Raw genomic sequence first — 19385 nt, forward strand, 5'->3', positions numbered from 1 at the left:
ATTACGGAAGGGAAATGGAGCTTAAACACGTTTTTTTTTAACGTAAATGGTCATTATTATCATTTCATCATTTCAAAAATCTTAGTTAAAAAGCTAAAAGGTAGAGAAGACAAGTTTAAATAATTCGAATTCCATCACTTGAAAAAAGTAATTGTTTTTTTTTTAATATTTATTAAAGTTAAACGTCCGAGACTTATATCACAGAAATAATAGAAATGATTAAGCCTCTATTTTAAAGAAAGATAAAAACATTTGTCAACGCCGCAGAGATAGGTACAGTACCTTCACTAGAAAGTATAAAAAATTACCGAAACTGTTTTCTGTTTTACATTTCTCTACTATATTCGATTACATAACATCAGTGTGTTAACATACTTTGTAAATAATTTTCATTATATATGTTGTTTCAATTACATAATACTTGCACAAAGCGATATGTTTCCTTATTGTAGCATCGTGTTTATATGTACGCTACGCTTTTTTCTATATATTATTTTTCTTTATATCAATCGTGTTATCAAATACTAATCTTAATATTCACACCTAATGTCTGTTTCAATAGAAGCTAAATTATCGAATAACTTCAAATTGTTATTATATATTTAACTAAGTAATCAGTTAACTAAAGGTTTTCTAAGTAATTAACCTCCAACTCAACTTTTTTTTACGTATAGCAACACTAATAAACTAGGTGGATTTCTGCATACTGCACGAACGGGGAATTCCTCGTTAAAAGATATTATAAATTATATCTATTTGATTTTTTAGTCTGTGATCACACCTTTATCCTTATTGGAACGTTAAAATTATACTGACCTAATTGTTTATGGACTATCTGAAAAAAAAACATATAAAACAAAAAAAATCTTATTCCTGTTACACTTGTCAAATTTAGTTTCTATAAAAACAGATTAAAATACATGTTCATTTTGCTCCAAACGAGTAATGTGACTAACTGTACATAAAGCTTTTTTTATAAAATAAAATCTAGACTTCGTTTACACTAGTTTTTACTATGCTATGCTTGCTTATATTTAAATAGACGCCATCTTGATTTTTACTCTTGCTGATGACGTTATGGTTGGACTATTGGACTGAGGGCTGCCATTTAAAATACCTTTTTCCCATCGGCATTGCATTATAATATAAATATAGGGTTTATGATTTTTTTGCATTCCTTACCTATTAAGTTAATTTTATAACTTTAATAACCTTTGCTATTTTACCTGCTGCACATATTAAATAATAATAATATTGTTAACTGGGGCATTCTTCATTTAGTTAAAATAAATCTGGCAACCCTTAATCGCAACAAAAAAATGTAAATGTTTAAAAAAATCCGTCACTAAATGGCCTATTACAAACCTATTTCACATGTTCTTCTCACCGTCTGTCTGTCACAGGGATCTAGTTACAGCTTGATCCGTAATTTCGGTAGCTAGTTGAAATTTCCACAGAATACTAATTTAAAAACAAGTAGGTATACTATGTCTTCTATTTTTATTAAAACATTTAAATATTTAAATTTATCGACATCACATTAGTTCCAGGTAGAAAGATTAACAGAAGCATTTCGTAACCTCATAATATTACATCGATATTAAGTAAATTAGTATGAAGAGAAGGTACGGTATCGATAAAGTTGTCCGTTTGAAGCTTTAAAACCATGACGACGCGCCGCCTAATTTGGTTGATAGTTCACCTATTCCACGCCCAAACATGTTACCCATCTGAAAAATATGAAAACCATTTTTAACGACTATGTATTGTAATAATCATAATAAATTTTATTTCAGGCATAGCCCATATACTTAAAATTTTAAAACATTAACAAAAAACAACAACATTAAAAAGAAGCACAAATCAAATTAAAAACAATAGAATAAACACGAAGCAAGTATTAAAATAAAATAGTAATAGGAACTCAGTGAGCAACAGTAATATTTCTTGATATCACCCAGCTTGCGGTTGTTGTCCAGAACGTTATCCCTTCAAAGTTTTGGCGGGCGTTAGCGCAATGGCCAGCGACCCTGCTTTCTGACTCCAAGGCCGTGGGTTCGATTCCCATAACTGGAAAATATTTGTGTGATGAACATGGATATTTTCAGTGGCTGGGTGGTTATATATATACTAGCTGACCCGCGCAACTTCGTCTGCATCAAATCGGTTATTATCGGTTTTAATATCTTAAAAGACCAAGAACCTAATTGAAGCGCCACCTACCGGGTCCAGTTTTATTTCCAAACTATACTATAATTCGCGACAGGGCAGGCGGCCCTCTGCATTTTTCTTGTTTTCAGCATTTCTATACCCGTCGTAACTTTTAAAAGATAGGTCCAATTTGAATAATTTAAAGAAGAGTTTGCAGATAAGTACATAATCAATATTAATGGTAGCCGGTACTGAAGTGACTAGAGTGACAGGCAGACTGGACATTTCATAAGTCTTTAAACAAGTCCTCCATAAAATTAAATGAATTTTGAATTTTGAACGCGTTCTCTGAGGCGCGGTAAACTACAATAATTTAATTCTGTTATTGCGATTTTCAATGGAAAGTTTTTTTAAAGATTGGCTCCAATCGTTTGTCAAAACTTTTACCTTGTGATCGGTATTGAACATGCTAACTATTGAAGCAACGAGGCAATTTACACTAAAATTATCTACGAGATATAACTGGTAACATTACTACTTGAGATCCAATATCTTGTGTTTCTTTAAATTTTTAAACCTTAGTAACTAAGTTATCCATCTTAATTCGTTTTAATCAAAGCTGCTCGTTGCTTAAGCTGTTATAATAATAATAGTATTTTTGAATGATTTTTATTCAATAGACATACCCCCTCACCCCCTCAAAGTATCTTTAAATATACCAAAAAACAGATAATCTGTATACGCGTAGCGCCATCTCTTGAATGCTGGTAGAATCATAATCTAGTTTGTCTGTCGCGATAGATGACATTAGCTTTATTTGGATGTCAAAAATAGATGGCGCTTTAATGAAAACCTAGACAGCCAATCTTGAATTGAATTTATTTCGAAACATATATACGTAGCGCCATCTAGTACGCAGTAGCGGAACAAAATTATAAACAGAGGTGTTAATAAAATAACTTAATTGATTTATTAGTTACTAGCTGTTGCCCGCGACTTCGTCTGCGTTTGATTTTGTTTTTGATGTGGCATTAAATTTAGTTGTAGATCTAAAAAAAATTAAAGTATTCAGTATAGCTAAGCCTTAAATGAAGGGTTTGCTGATGTCCGCTGAGGAGTTCTGTCCTCTATCTCCAACCACAGTTTGGCCATAATTAAACACATATTATAACCTCTGTAGTACAAAAATAAAAATTTAAATCTGTTATAATTTGTCGGAGTTATGGTGTAAAATCGTCAAACACTTTCATCCCCTCTCCCAAAGGAACCGAGCTTAATGTCGGGATAAAAAGTATCCTCTATTACTTCTAACACTTCCAAGAATATGTGTAAAAAGTTTTATGAAAATCGGTTAAGTAGTTTTCGCGTGAAAGCGTAACAAACAAACTTACATTCACATTTATAATATTAGTAGGGATTAGCTTCAACTGTATGTTTGTTTTTATGTTTGTAACCGACTTCCTTGGACTCGATTTTGACCCTCTTCAAACGGTCTGATTTCGTTCAAACTTTGTAGAAATATCTAGGGCCGATGGCAATACACTAATTTGTTAAGAACATTCCAATTTTCAATTTGAAAAATAAGATTTTTGTTAATTTATATGATTTTCATCCAAAGTCAATAAGACCGGAATGATGTTAATTTTAAATTCTTTTGTGAATAAACTATCAAGGTGTTTTATAGCAAGCGTGTTTTCCTAGTTTTTGAACTATTTTTTTTTCTGTGTGTTTCTATGGATCCATAGTAATTTATAAAAAGATTAGTACCTTTCCAACAACAGCTGTAACATTGCCCAATTTTGCTTCTTCTGTGAGAGATTCTAATTTAGATTTGCCGCCTTTCGCGCCATCTTCGGAACCACCATCATCGCCACTCCTGTAACAGTAATATACCTAGTTTATTTTCAGCAACTAATGGCGCGTAAATTATTGAAACATATGTACATAATAGTTATTGGATAGAAGCAACGTCACTTTGCGGAATTTCATGATATAAAAGGAACATTAAATTTAATTAGCTATTTGCTGCCAAGAGAAGGCGAATCTGTACGGTTTCGCCAATCGGCGAAACTTTTTAACTTATGATAGTTATCGCTTCCACGTAAGTAATTTTTACGTGTACGTAACACGCACGTAAGTAACTTATACCTAATCAATAAATATTTATTTTACTTCAATGATAAAATTTTTCTCTCTTTTGTAAGAAATCTTAACTGGTTTAGGTGGTGGGGCCCAAAACTTAATTTGGGCCCCACAAACTAATTTCGATACAGGGCCCATCCAAGGCACGCTACGCCACTGTTGTATATGTTAGTGAGATGATGGCGATAACTAGATTCGTAAATTTAAAGTTGTTTATGTACCCTTGGTCCTGCTGAGCGAGAAGTAAACTGCACGTGGCCTCCTCGGTGTGCATTCGTCCTGCCACGGTCTGGTAAGCCTTGGAATTGAGTTTATCGTCGATGACACCCTGGAGCTCGAAGTCACTGTACATTTTCTGTGAACAAACACATGATTGTTTATCGTCAACATGCTATAGGACGGATAGCTTAACGTGCTATCTCCGAGGTAAGCCTCCGATTCAGCCTCCAATTTTCAAACTCCGGGTTAAGAGTTATCGATTTTGGGCTGTTTTTTATAGGTACAATGTGACCCTACCTGAGTAACCTTTTGAAATCCAAGATGAACGCTGTCAAGGCAACTGGAATACTAATAGTATGAATGGCAGGATTTGCTCGCTCACAATCAAGGTGGTGATTTCGCATATCAAACTTTATGCTGTCAAAGTAAAAAAGACCTAATGTCACTCGCTTTAGAGTCACAAATCCAGTACTCGTGAGTAGTAGTATTATTATTATTATTTAATAATAATAAAAGATTTTATTATTATTATTATTATTACTTTTAATTTTTTACAAACGTAGTGTCAAAATCCGAGCTTGAATTGTAGGCAAATTTGAGCTACAATACATTCCATATAAGATCCATTTTACTCCGTCGGTGTATAGGGAAAACCCTCCCGCTGGGCTTTAGTCCATCAGTGGACTGATATAAGCTATTGGTTGATTGATTGAATGCAAAGATCTTTTAGCCTCCCATTTCTCGGCCCTGACGGTCCGAGGGATCTTTACGACCAGGGCCCGTGGCATTTTATGTGGCCCTTGCAGTGTCGTGCACTTCATACATGCACAAAATAACTGCCTACCCTAAAATTTATGTATAACTCGTATAGGAGGAGGATTTTTGCCGTTTTATGCAATTTTCCTGCTGTATCCATACCCTGGTAAGAAACCCAGTGCACGCCACTCGGCCCTTACTATCGTATTACGGTCCTGCCAGCTGGAATCCAAGTCTGTACCTTGAGAACGATGGAGAGGCAGGCCACCTGCTGCGGATGCAGTGCTGGCCGCTCCGCCAGCCAGGTGTTGATGAGGTTGATCTGCACGCCGTACCACTGCTCGAACAGCTGTAGAATCCACAGCTCGTCTGTCACCTGGAATATTATTAGGTGTCTTTTTAGTTATACTGATTAAGTTTTTTATTAGAGGCATATAAACCCATATATCAGCTTTTATATAGGGACGATACAAAAAAAATTTCTTCGTGGGTGCCTATTTACAATTTAACAGCTTAAGTTTATGTTGTCACTCGAATTACAGTCTTCGATTAATTTATTAATTACTTATTGATAAAGTTGCATTTTCTAGTTATTTTTCTAGTACTTTTTATTTATGACGGCCGATGGTGCAGTAGGCAGCGGCCCTGCTTTCTGAGTCCAAAGCCGTGCGTTCGATTCCCACAGCTAGAATTTTTTTGTGTGATGCACATGAATGCTTTTCAATGTCTGGGCGTTTATATGTATATTATAAGTAATTATGTATATTATTCATAAAAATAGTCATCAGTCATCAAAGTACCCATAACACAAGCTAAGCTTACTTTGGGGCTAGATGGCCATGTGTGAATTGTCGTAGTATATTTATTTATTTATTTAATTTTTGCTTTCGCCTGTTTTAAGTAGCAATGTTTAATGCCACAAATACTGATATTTTTATTATAAATAAAGGAGTCTATATATGGACTGAAACGTAAACTAATACTACTACTACAAAAGTAAACTACTAATTAATGAGTGGCTTACATTAGTGAATGTTCACTGGGTTGATTGACCGCATTCGATGTTTCGTACACGAATGCGGCAGATATATGAGCCGCAGCTTTAAATAACGACGTAAATTCTTTTATAGATTTTTGTGAATCCTTAACGCGCAAGAAATCCGTAAGAGAGGTTTGATATAGCGTTCCAAAAGTAATTTACTTTTAATGAAATTTATTCGCAGTAAACTTTTGATGGTTCTTTGTGCTCAGTTGTTTTATATACTTTTTCGTTGAAACAAGTGATCTTTTAATCGCTTAAACACACGTAACTTAGAAAAGTTAGAGGTGCGTGCTGCGACTCGAACTAGGAGTGTAGTCGAAATCCTGCCCACTAGGCTATAGCCACTCCACTTTGTAATTATGGATTATGATAAAAGCTTGTTTTTACCTTAGATCTGATTTGGTCCATAGAGTTTCTCATGAAGTTGACATAACCCTGGCCGATGTCCTTGCCGGAACTCGAAACGTTTGCGATATTCAAGAACGAGCCTATCAAACTGCGAACATTTGTTAAACACAATTAATATATTAATAAAAACTCCATATGTCCATATGTAATGCAGTCCGATCCAAAATATAACGGATTATATGTCAAGTTTTGATTTATTATCTACTTTAACTTTGGCCCGAAATCTGCTATTATTACAATTATGTGTCAGCAGTTGATCAATGTTTAGAAATAAATAAAAAGAATCATAAAATATGGTCCCCTGAAATTAATACTGACAACATTTAAGATCGCATGGCAAACCTCGCTCTCTTGCGCCACGATCGGTTTAGCGTCTAGACACTTTCTTTTCCCTCGTATAATTCATTAAATTAAAAATAACTTGGAAATAATCAGGCGTTACTTTGCGGAAATCCTTGATATATTATGAAAATTAAGTTTAATTTGCTATACTCCGCGAAAAGCAGGAGAATCTGTATGGCGTAATTTATAATTTCTTCAATGCTTAACCTTACCTTTATGCTTACCTAAACATATGAAGAAAGTGTGAAAAATGTGAGTAAAGGTAACCGGGGACTGTTCCTAGGTTACCTTTATTCACAGTTTTCATAGATCCGCTCAGTATCAACCAGTTTTTTTTCCAATGTATATGATTTTATTCACATTAATCAATAACAAACTTTTTTTGGTGTTCAATTTTTATTTTGTTATTCATCGATCGCTAAGACACAATTGTAATAGCAGAGTTTGGTCCCGGCAGTGTGCATACAATATCGAATTTAACTTATAATAATTAAAACTATAGTTTCGATTAAAATAAGATATTCCGCCATTTTTATTGCTTTTAGGGACTGTGAACACACGAAACGAAATTCTAATAAGCAATAGCTAGAAATAGGTTACCAATTTGTGAGTGTGAACTTATTTATAACACTTATTGACAGAATATCCATTATATTATTTATCGAAGCTCTAAAACGTGCTATGTTTAAGATCAGAAAAGAAGAGAACACCACAAAAGACAACACAAGAGATATTGAAAGAAGTAGAAAAAGAACAAGTTGTATCTGTGAAAGAATTACAAATATTATTATTTGTGTGGTTTGCGTAATGGGTACTGTGATGTATGCATGCGATATGTAAGAATCGTATGTGAATTATGTTATAGCGTTCTAAAAAGTTAGCTGTTGACTTTAATCTCATTTTATGATTAGTGATGACGGTGTAAGATAGAAGCTAATCTGGTAACTGATATACCATCAGTTAACAGTTATTTTTCAGACTGGAACACAACCATGCTACTTGGCGGCGGAAAAAGGATAGCGGCAGTATTTCACCGCAAGAGCTTTACTACTACTCAGATAATAACTCCATATCAGTTTGTTAGTTAAGCGGTACTGCTTTGATGATGGGGCGGTTAACTTCCTATCTGACAAAAATATGTCTACTACACCAAACAAGTTACTGTCGCAAACTATCTATAATGAAAAATATATAAAATTGAAAAGTCGATTGTCGATTGAGCCATATTAATCTCTTCCACAGTCAGGCTTCGCCGGTTTGGGAGCAAAAGACATTGTATAGTTTCGTTCGTACAAAAGTAAACTATTAATTAATGAGTAGGTTACATAAGTAAATGTTGACTGGGTTTATTGACCGCATTCGATGTTTCGTTTACGAATAAGGCAGATAAAAAAGCCGCGACTTTAGTTGACGGCGTAAGTTCTTTTAAAGATTTTTGTGAATACTTAACTAGCAAATCCGTTAAAGAGAGGTTTGGTATATTAACAACAATATTAATTTACTTTTCATCAAATTGTTGATGGTTCTTTGTGCTCAATTCGTTTTATATATTTTTAATTATAATGTGTAAACTGTTGAAGATTTGGTTAAAATGATTCGACAAAATGATAAAATGAGTATAGGTATGATAAGTTGTAGAAGCAAATGTGTGTTATCAAGTTGAGTAGTAAGTAAGAACTTTCAAATTAATTAAAGACTAAGTTTAGTCTGTTTATTAAAGTTTATTATTATTACATTCAAATTGGAATCATAAACATCATCACATCAGCCCACTACACGGCACGGGTCTCCTCCCACAATGAGAAGGGGCTAAGGTTGTATTCCACCACGCTGGCACAGTGCAAATTGGTGGACTCTACACCGCTTTTCTGTTGGTAAAAAATGGTTGAAATCGGTCCAGTAGTTTCGGAGTCTATTGGGTACAGTCAAAAAACCAACCAATTATTTCCACTTTAGAATCTTAATGAATTACAATTAAATTGTAAAATTTGTATCTAAATAATGGACTGCCAATTGCCTAAGGTCCGATTGCGCATTTTTCCTACTTTTATTATTTTACCAGAAAACTTCTAAACGATATATAGGTCCCGGTTGAATAATTTACAGACAGGTATAAAATCAATCTTATTTATAAAATTAATGGTTTACATTGTTCTGGTTGGAAAATTTATACTAAAACGACACTGACGCTATGTGAAATAGACTTCGGGTCAGCACTCACAATTGTCCGAACTAAAAGGGTATGAAAATGCAAAAACGGTATGGATTTCGCATCGGTCTTCATTATTTCTGACTTGTACTTTATTAATTCTGATATCATAATTTATGATATTATAATGATTAATTATCGGTATGGTAATCGATACTATAATCGATATGGTAATCGATATCGTAATGGATGTTGTAATCGATATTAAAATCGATATCGTAATCGATATCTTAGTCGATATTAAAATCGATATGGTATTCGATATTATAATCGGTATGGTAATCAATATCGAAATCGATATCGTAATCAATAACTGTAATCGATAACGTAATTAATAACTGTAATCGATAACGTAATCGATATCGTAATCGATGTTATAATCGATATTAAAATCGATAATGTAATCGATATCCTAATCGATAACAACATCGATATGGTAATCGATATTATAATCTATATATTTCTATAATTGCTATTGTATTGCTAAATAAAAAATTAATTTACTGTTTAAGATATAACATAGATATAGGTGGGAATATTTTTAAGGGTGTGTAACAGTAGGAGTAAATTTTTTGATTTTCATAAATTTTGTATTCAAATCAAGCTTAACTCGTACGAAAAAAGAGAGAAAAAAGAGAAGCAATAGAAGACAGAAACGAGACAGAACTTCTCCGCTGTATGTACAAGACAATAACCTCACCAAAACCCCATTTACCCAATTAGGTGTGGATTTCCAGAATATAAATGAGCCTAGAGGTATAATTAATCTGCTACCCGCCCCTATATATCCCGACAACAGACAGTCTGGCAAATAAATTGAAATGTCTGTGATTTGGTTATTTGAACGATGGCATCAATATCGTTCTCGCTCAAACTCTGTCTCCTGTAAAAGAGAATGGCCAAGCATCGAGATAGGTTGTTCGGATAATATTTCTAGAAAATACTTTTAGTTATAGAATTTTCTATTTTATTAGGAACCGGCTGACCCGATCTAAGACGCTTTGTCTCATTGAATGTCTGTACGTTATGTCATTAAAAAACTAATCAATTTTATAGTAACCAAAAAAATTGCTGCAGGTTTCTAATATAAAGAACATTGAATTTTTCAAAAAAAATCAATATGGGGTCTAACATTGAATTTTTCACAATTTTCACACAAAATACCCGATAATCCATCCGGTTTACGAAAAAAAGGGTCTTATATTCCGAATTTTGAATTTATCCGAAACTTCTCGATAAGCATCTCAATTGTAGTGCACGCGGAGCCATGCTACGGAAAATAAGTATACATTCCAAAAATTGAATTTATCCGATATTTCTCACTTAATACCCAATCATTAATTCGCCTCCATGCTAAAACGAAAAAAAAACTATATTGTCTAAAATTCCGTACAGTGAATTTTTCCGAAAATTTTTACCCAATTACGCGAGTTAAAAAATTGGAAATTTCTCACTTAAAACTTGATCATCCATTCGGTCGATGCAGTCGATGGGTGGTGGATGAGGCGACGTGACGACTCACCTGCCTTCGTCGAAGCGGCCGACCTTCGCCAGCGTTGACTCCAGCACCGCCGCCAGCCGCGTGGTCATACCCGTAGACATCGCTTGCAGGCACGCCTCGATCTGGGCATCCATTTTAGCATGGTACTGGTACTGCGAGAGATTGCCGGTGTTAACATTGAAAGCGTCAAGCATTCCTACCCTTGTATTGTCTTTACCTTTCAGTAGCAATGCAATTATCGTTCGGATCTTCGCACCGTGGGGTGCCGTGAGTCCGCAATCTTCAATTTATTTTCCAGTAAGGACTATAAGATATGCTATATGCCGTGGCCCGGAAAAAGAGCGCTGACTATCATAATAAATAAATAAAAAATATTAATAAAAAAATTAAAATCTGGTCGGGGACCAATTTACAAGGGGATTTAATCCGTTATTAAATTAAAAGGAAAAATAAATATTAAACCCCGATACTAAGATAAGAAACAAACAAATAAAACTAAATCAAATTTAATTGTTTTTATGTACCTATTATCCCATAGTTTTCTAGGAAGAAATTACAATATTGATCACCTGTCAGACTTCCATCTTATAATTTAATTAATTAATGAAGAAACTTCAAATGTTATTGTAAATCTTTATAAAATTACAATGACATTTGTAGTTTCTTCGTCAGCCCAAAGCTAGTTACAAAGAAATGTATGTAATATAGTTATGTTATGTTTTTAACTGTGTGAAAACCTTTTAAAAAAAAGTATAACTTTAATTGATTTCAATATTTGGGGGCTATATAATTAATTGGTTTTAAGTAATCCAAAAATGGCTTAACCTCTAAAGCTGTTATTTTCAGAGATATCCTGTAAATGATTATCGGATAGAAATATGACATAAATAACAGGTCGTCTATCAGCGCTCTTTTTACCTGACATCTCCTGTTAACATAACTTATATCCCCATTTTCACTCCTATCGAATAAGGCTGCCTTTTGACCATAATTAGTGAAAAAACCCATAAATAAATAGTATCGCTTCATTTTTAACTAGCGTCTTACTAAGACGGTATATGCATTTAGCGTAAAAACAGGTTCTTATATGTCTCCTTTGTCAGATTTGAAAACGGTATCCAGATCACCGTATAATTTATACAGTTTCTAGGGTCGTACGTTATTTTATTCAGTTTTACGTATCAAGATCAAGTATCAAATTGCCCGGTTTCGTGTCAGTTCTCTTCTCAGTAAGCAGACAAAAACTGACTTAACATGGAATGGGTCGTCTCGCGTGTTATTTAAAGCGGTAAGTCGCGTCCGCGTCTCATAACTACGTATAATTTGTACCCCTACGCGTTAATGAAACGCGAACAGATATATATATATTCGGATCGGGACAATGATACTTTTGTATTTTCGTATATAATTAATACTAGTTGTACGCATAAAAAGTTTGCTGTATGTTATTTTCTGACCCCTAAAGTACCACAATACAAAAAAAAAATAGCTCTGTGGAACCGAAAAAAAAACCGAACATTTTTCTAGGATAAAAAGCCTATTTGCTATTAAAGACTACCTATCTCTGAGTTTAATTTCTTTTAGTTCAGTTCAGCCGTTCTGGCGTGATTGTTAGACCAATAATCTCTTTCATTTATAATTATATTAGTTTAGAGCAGGGCTTCCCAAACTAGCTGCCGAAGAAAGTACAGAGGGAGGTGCTCCTTCTGTACATAAAAAAATGAATAAAATTTTTTTTTTTTGTGCTTCGGTGGCAAGGGCTTGTTTCACACTTTGAAGGAGATCGTCAAGCTCAGTCATCCTTCTGTTGGAGTAGCTTAATCTTTCTTAATTCGTTCTTAAAATTGATTAGGTATTTATTATCGTTTCATTAGTTTCATAATGAAGATGTTTGATATTTGCGCCTATCTGCCTAACTAACAAGTACCTATCTATTTTAACTAGCTAGGTTAGGTTAGTGACAAAATTAACTTGTAAGTGCTACGCTGGCCTAATAAAGTTGGCAACCACTGCTATAGAGTAGTGCTACATAATATTAAGTTATTTCTGGATAAAGTGTGTTTTATCACTAGATAGATCCAGAGAGAATTGGATAATGCAATGAAAATGGAGCGATTACCTATCGGTAAGATACACATTCATCTTTTGTAAGTGAAAAGGCAGTCTTAGCTTTCGCTAGGATACGTCAATAATCCAACGGGATTGAAGCTGCGTCCTTCCGGTAACCAGGGTAAGCCGTTGAACTATTGAGGTTTTAGGTTAAAGCTGGAACTTGGAGCTTGCGGAAAACGGACAGGCAACAAGGTACCGCCATGCACGACTTGCAGAATTGTGCAGAATAAACTAAAGACGGACAACTGATTTCTACTTTTACAATTTTTACAGTAGGTGTACTTTATTTTTTATAACTTGTCTTCTTATAAAAAACAATCTTTTCATTGCTTTTTAAATTTAAGTATGATTTAAAAATAGGATAAAGATCAATAAATTAAATACAAAAGAGATTTTGACTATATGAATTATGAATTTGCGTTTATTATTTTTTATAAATATTTACGAAACGCAACGCAAATTGAAAGATTGTTTAAATAATTAATCAGACATGTAAGAAATATGGAGTGTACACGAAATGTAATCTGCTAAATACAATTAACAATTAGGTTGCAGTGCGGTAGAAGATGCGATTGTTAAATGATTTATATTTTAACGCGGCCTTTTAAGAAGAAAATATAGGCGGGAATTCCATTACCCTAGAGACATAATCCAGGTAATATGCTTACCTGGATTGTGGCTCTTGGGAAATAATAATAATTATATCATTAAAGTGTCATGACTTCTATGACATGTCAGCTCTTTTCCTACATTTCGTCATTACTTAAGAAAATGTGACGCTCCAAAATGACGCCTGTTTAAGATAAATATGAAAAATAATTAAAGATTCTGTAATAATTAACTATATCTTACTCTGAGAAACCTAGATGCACGTTTTCACGTCAATCTTTTTTCAAGTTTTCACGTCACAAATAATAGAATCGGTTCAATTTTGGATGAGTAGGTAAATGGTGGAATACGAAACATCGATCTCGTAAAGATTTCATAGGACTCAGCGTTTTTCACGTCATATAAATGCTTTACTAGTAAATGTTGCATAATTAGTAAATGCTACAGCATTAAGTTTTGTTGGTTGTGCAATTAAAAAGTTTAAATGTTCTGTCTTCTTCTTTCAAATGTAGAATTACTAATGGCAGATAGTACCCTAGAATATAAATGCAGACTAACTCTTGGGGCTCTGGGGCACCCACAGGAGTGGAGTCCATAGAGATTCAAGTAGTCTTAATTAGGCAGTGGAGTTATGGAGTTGGTGGTGTTTATAACCGTACCTCGGAAAGCAGATAAAGGCCTAATGTCCGATTGTCGCGGTTTATAGCAAATTAAGCTTAATGTTTATTGTACCACAGACAAACGAAAATTAAGCTTGCTTCCATGTATTTTGTGACGTAAATATTCACACGTAATTGTACAAATGCTGCCAATTTTTACGTCACATTTTGTCAAGATCGTGTTAAGATAATGTAGTAGAGAATCAGGGTCCAGTCAAATGAAAAGAAAAAAAAATGCAATTTGTGTTATAAAAAGTTCATGCAAAATGCTATAACAATCACAGCTAAGGAAATACTAAGAAGGATGCCACTAATGTCATAAATTCTGCAAATCATGCATGACGGATCCTTAAAGTGCGTTTGGGTGCGCTTAAACTATAATACGGTTATTATCTAAGAGATGACTCTTATTTCACCAAGTTAGCAAATGTCATAAAGGTTACTCACTTCTCTAGGTCATTAAAAAAGCTATCACATTGTAAAACCATTCTGATGACTGTCAGTCAAAAATGTAAAATAATTCGTCACAACGTTTAATTTGACATTAAATGCAAGCATTCACAAATTTAATACCGCAAATTGGTTTTACGAATGCGTTCAGATGTGAGTGTCATAAAGAACCGATGAACGTTGGGGACCCAAGGTCTTTGAATAGCAACCCCACACCGCTAAACGTAGCGTAAGTCGACCCCCAAAGTGGTGGACAGATGACCGCTGGAAACAAGTGGCACAGGAACATGGATTTCTGAACTCCCTATAAAATACCTATGTTCAACAGTGGACGTTTATCGATTAAGGTGATGATAATGATGATAAAAGAACTAAGCCTAACACAGCGTTCGTGTACTTCATCTGTCGTGTTTATGTTTGATGCAAATCATGCTAAGATATGATGTAATTTGAGTCATGCCATGCATGCGCTGGCCATGCCATGAAGAAGTGCATATCCTAACTTAATTTCGTATGTTTAAAAGATATGACAACCGGCCATGTTTCTCGGTTTGAACTCAAAAAAACATAAAAATTGGGACATTATGAGCTTATATAGTTTTAAATATTACACATAGTCATGATTATCGAACATTATTTTATTACAACATGAAGCAAAGTAATTTTGAAATAACATAGAAAAGAAAATTTCTTATTAATATAAACGCGAGATTGTCATATGATATAGTTCACTCTCGATTTATAAATTTTATTTTATACAGTTTATTGTAAGATGGGCAGACAAAGAAGTGGATTACATAAACTTTCACCGTCTTCGCAAATTAATGATCATTTTTTTTCTTTATTCAAAATAGACATATACCGATACATTTTTACTATTTGTTATCATAAGCAAAACTGACAATTGTGCAAAATTTGCTGTGTCCATTATTATCGATGCAATCTAATTGAAGCTACCAAAGAATGTATTATTTACGTTAAAGATAAATATATTTAGAGTTAACAACTCTTAAGTTTATAGTTTTTTCATAACATTTCTTTGATACTCTGTATAGAATATCATAATAGTTAGTGATATCGAAAATGCCATATACTTATTTTCTAAACACGCATTCGATTGCTTAAAAATCAATACGGTGTTAATTTATTTTTATTAAGAAGATTTATTCTTCATTTCAAAATAATCTCGAGTGTATAGAAAATCATATAAAGTCAGTAATATCGAAGATATTTTCTGAAAACGCATTAGATTGCTTAGAAATTACGGTAATTTATGGTATTAATTGTTTTTAATTATGAAGATTTATTTAAAAATAACAAAACAAATCTACTTCTCCTGCTTTAAAGGCGTGTTAAACAAACCATAATTATAATAACAACTAGCTCTTATACTATTTTTAGTATAAGACAGACAGAAGTTATAAAACTGAACTGTCTTATACTATTTTTAATTTACTGTGTAACTGACACAGTAAATTAAAAATAGTATAAGAATAAGGCGAACATAAGGTAATGTGTATCATGAAACCCAAATTCGATAATACTGCTATAGTGCAAGACTGAGTCGCAGTTACTATTGGTATGGATTATAATCAAATTATTGTGAGAGTATGATAATTGCATTATTTTAAATGTCATTAAGTACATACAATTTGGTCGTGACGTTAACTTAATCAAAGAGGCGATAATATCTATTTCGTTTAATATTTCACATCTAATTCGTGATGGTATTTTCGAAATATCTTTTATAAAATTTTTGGTTTAATGTCAAATTTTAGACATGCAATCAATGTCTGATTTTAGACTTAACCGAATTTAGTTGATGTCGCTTTGGTTGCAGTGATGAATGATGACGGGTGAAGGTAATGGAGCAAACTTACGATGTCGACTCCTTCAACAGCGCACAGCTTCAGGGCCTGGTTCTTAGCATCCAGAGCGACGTTCACCATCGCGCAGATCTCCGCTGGTAAGATGTAGTCCGTCGAAATGAAGGATACACTCTTCTTCAGCCACGCCTGAAAGAGCGAAGAACCAGTAGTGTAGCTGATGTTATAAGTAAAATAATAATAATATAATTATCGTCTTTATTGTGTCTCATTTACAAGTGATTCTTATAATATATTAAAGCCCACCTCCGGGTTTTCTTAAATACAAAAGACTAAAACAAAGAAAATGTAAATATTACAAATAACTAAAAAATACATTATATACATAAAAAATACAAATTGTGTGTGTGTGTGTGTGTGTGCGTGCGTGTGTGTGTGTGTGTGTGTGTGTGTTTGTGTGTGTGTGTGTGAATTTGTAAACGACAATTGACAGGTGAAGTAAATTTAAATCCTTTTTTTTAACGACCTTAAATCTATACGAAAACTTAACAATATGACGATACAAACACTAATTACGACAACTTGTAAGAATCATAGAGAGATTTATAGAGAGAGGTTTTTCAGACAAGTTACGAGACTATTGAATAGACAAGTTAAGTTATATAAGTTGCCTAGTGAATATCAATTGGTGTAAGGTAAATGGATGCCTAGGAATATCCTTATATTCCGTGTTACTTACTTAGGTAATGCCTTTTTCTTTGTGAGTGAAAACGGGTATTATTTTATATAAGGATTATGGCTTAGCTTATGACTCACGTGCACTTAACCAATGAAATAAAGCTTACCTGGAAAGAAGCCTCAGTTTTCTGGATGCAGGTCTCCATCATGTCGCTGGCCATTAGTTTGAGTCGCTGCTCGAGATGTGTTCTGAACTCTGCCTCAGGCCAATGCAGGTCTTTGATGAAGGATTGCAGCGCATCCAGTTTCCAGAACAATTCTTCGCTCGTTGAACAGCCGTTGCTATAGAAAGTTTCAATTAAAAATTTGTATGTATTGTATTTGTTCATAAAAACATTTCTAAATTTAAGAAAAATGTGACTGCAATAATTGAAACATTAGAAGAAGGAATAAACTTACAGTGCAATATACTTGGTTACGTAAAATTCATAATTCGTTTAAAGGAAGTTGCATACAATTCTACAATAAACTACCCATTGACATCTTGGAGATGTCTCTTAAAAAGTTCAAAGTTTGTATTAAACGTAAGCTTAAAGAGAAGTCCTATTATAGTATAAAGGACTACGTAATCGATAAAAAAGATTGGGTGTGAATTTTTGCTCTAACCTGTTTGAATAAAGATATTTTTGACTCTGACTCTGACTTTATCACGCCACAAATGATGAAAAGAACGGGACAAACTAAAATAAACGAAGGCTCACTGACACAGTCTTATAAATAAATATAAATAAATAAATGTATTACTACAATACACACATCGCCTTCTAGCCCCAAAGTAAGCGTAGCTTGTGTTATGGGTAATAAGATGACTGTGAATATTTTGGTATGAGTATATACATAAATACTTGTAATATACAGAACACCCAGGCACTGAAAAACTTTCATGTTTATCACAGAAACTTTTTCCAGTTGTGGGCATCGAACCCACGGCCTTGGACTCAGAAAGCAGGATCGCTATAAACTTTTTATAACGCTATAAACAGGCGCAGTTTATAGCTGAAAAGGACCAGAAATATGAATTTCATAATTTAATGAAATTATGTTTGACAACACTATTGAAGATACAAGATCGACACGTGCATAGTACCTACGCTACGCGACACGTACCTAATAAAGTGACAGGAGTCACTTGATTTTACTTTTGCATGTGGCAATAGTTTACTTAAAAACTATTAGCGTTTCGGTTTTAGAGACAGTAAATAATGTGAGGTATGTTATTAACGTCTCTGAGACTTAACTTTGTAAAACCTTTGATGTATTATGTCGGTTTTCAATTGCATGTTATATATCTCCTTGATGCACAAAGGCGAATAAAACTAACCATCTTATTTTTCGCTTCTCTAATTAAAACTTACTCACCCCTTGATCTCCCAGCGCTCCTTCTCAAATCCTTTGTGAAGAGACTGCGCTATGGAGGACTCCATGAGGTCAACGTATCGGACCACAAGAGGAGCAAAAGTATCACGTAAATGTTCGTGGAATCTCCCGTTTCTTAAGTTGTCTGTAAATAAAAAAAACATTCGTTTGTGTACGTTACGTACGAACGTAAATAATTTACAAGGATTTCGTGTAGAAGTTTAAATAAAGAATGAGTAAGACGATTGGTACCATAAACTTACAATAGTTTAAGACAGCACAACAAAAGATTATTATTTCAAAAATATCAGATGAATAGGGCTGCCTTTTGCGATATGAATTCATCGTAACACCACTTTTATGTGCCAAAATATATCGGTTATAAAATAAATAAATATACTACGACAATACACACATCGCCATCTAGCCCCAAAGTAAGCGTAGCTTGTGTTATGGGTATTATTCATAAATACTTAGAAAATACATATAAACACCCAGACACTGAAAAACATTCATGCTCATCACACAAACACTTTTCAGTAGTGGGAATCGAACCCACGGCCTTGGGCTCAGCAAGCAGGGACGCTGCCCATGGCGCCAGTCGGCCGTCATTCCACCGACGTCAGTCAACTGATTAGGTTTAATATAACTGCAATACTCCTAACAGGTTAGCCCGTTACCATCTTCGACTGTAAGGTTGTCAAATGTCAGGTTATGCCAGTTACGTTAATAATTTTAAAGTACAGATTTTGTATAAGCAATAATTTGAAGGTCAGCCTTTGTAAACTTAAAATTTTGTGACAGGGAAACAAACTCATGATGAGGTTCTGTAGAAATAAACTTTGTAGTTATGACTACTTAGTTT

General features: G+C 33.8%; 1 protein-coding gene across 21 annotated transcripts in view; it reads right to left on the reverse strand.

The window, feature by feature from the left end:
* Positions 1–1484: 1484 nt before the first annotated feature.
* Positions 1485–19385, reverse strand: part of LOC120634428 (calcium-dependent secretion activator) — a 98003-nt gene continuing 80102 nt past the window's right edge. For 20 of the 21 annotated variants that reach the window (XM_039904984.1, XM_039904970.1, XM_039904966.1 and 17 more), the window contains 9 exons: positions 18524–18665; positions 17272–17446; positions 16481–16615; positions 10792–10922; positions 6698–6806; positions 5510–5644; positions 4515–4648; positions 3919–4027; positions 1485–1730 (listed from right to left, as the gene is read on the reverse strand). In XM_039904984.1, coding sequence (XP_039760918.1) covers positions 1659–1730; positions 3919–4027; positions 4515–4648; positions 5510–5644; positions 6698–6806; positions 10792–10922; positions 16481–16615; positions 17272–17446; positions 18524–18665 — 1142 coding nt within the window. In that variant the 3' untranslated portion in view covers positions 1485–1658. The remainder of the gene's footprint in view (positions 1731–3918; positions 4028–4514; positions 4649–5509; positions 5645–6697; positions 6807–10791; positions 10923–16480; positions 16616–17271; positions 17447–18523; positions 18666–19385) is intronic. The other variant, XM_039904971.1, reaches the window with a different exon arrangement.

The sequence above is a fragment of the Pararge aegeria genome, chromosome 24 (genome assembly GCF_905163445.1).
Source record: "Pararge aegeria chromosome 24, ilParAegt1.1, whole genome shotgun sequence".
NCBI lineage: Eukaryota > Metazoa > Arthropoda > Insecta > Lepidoptera > Nymphalidae > Pararge > Pararge aegeria.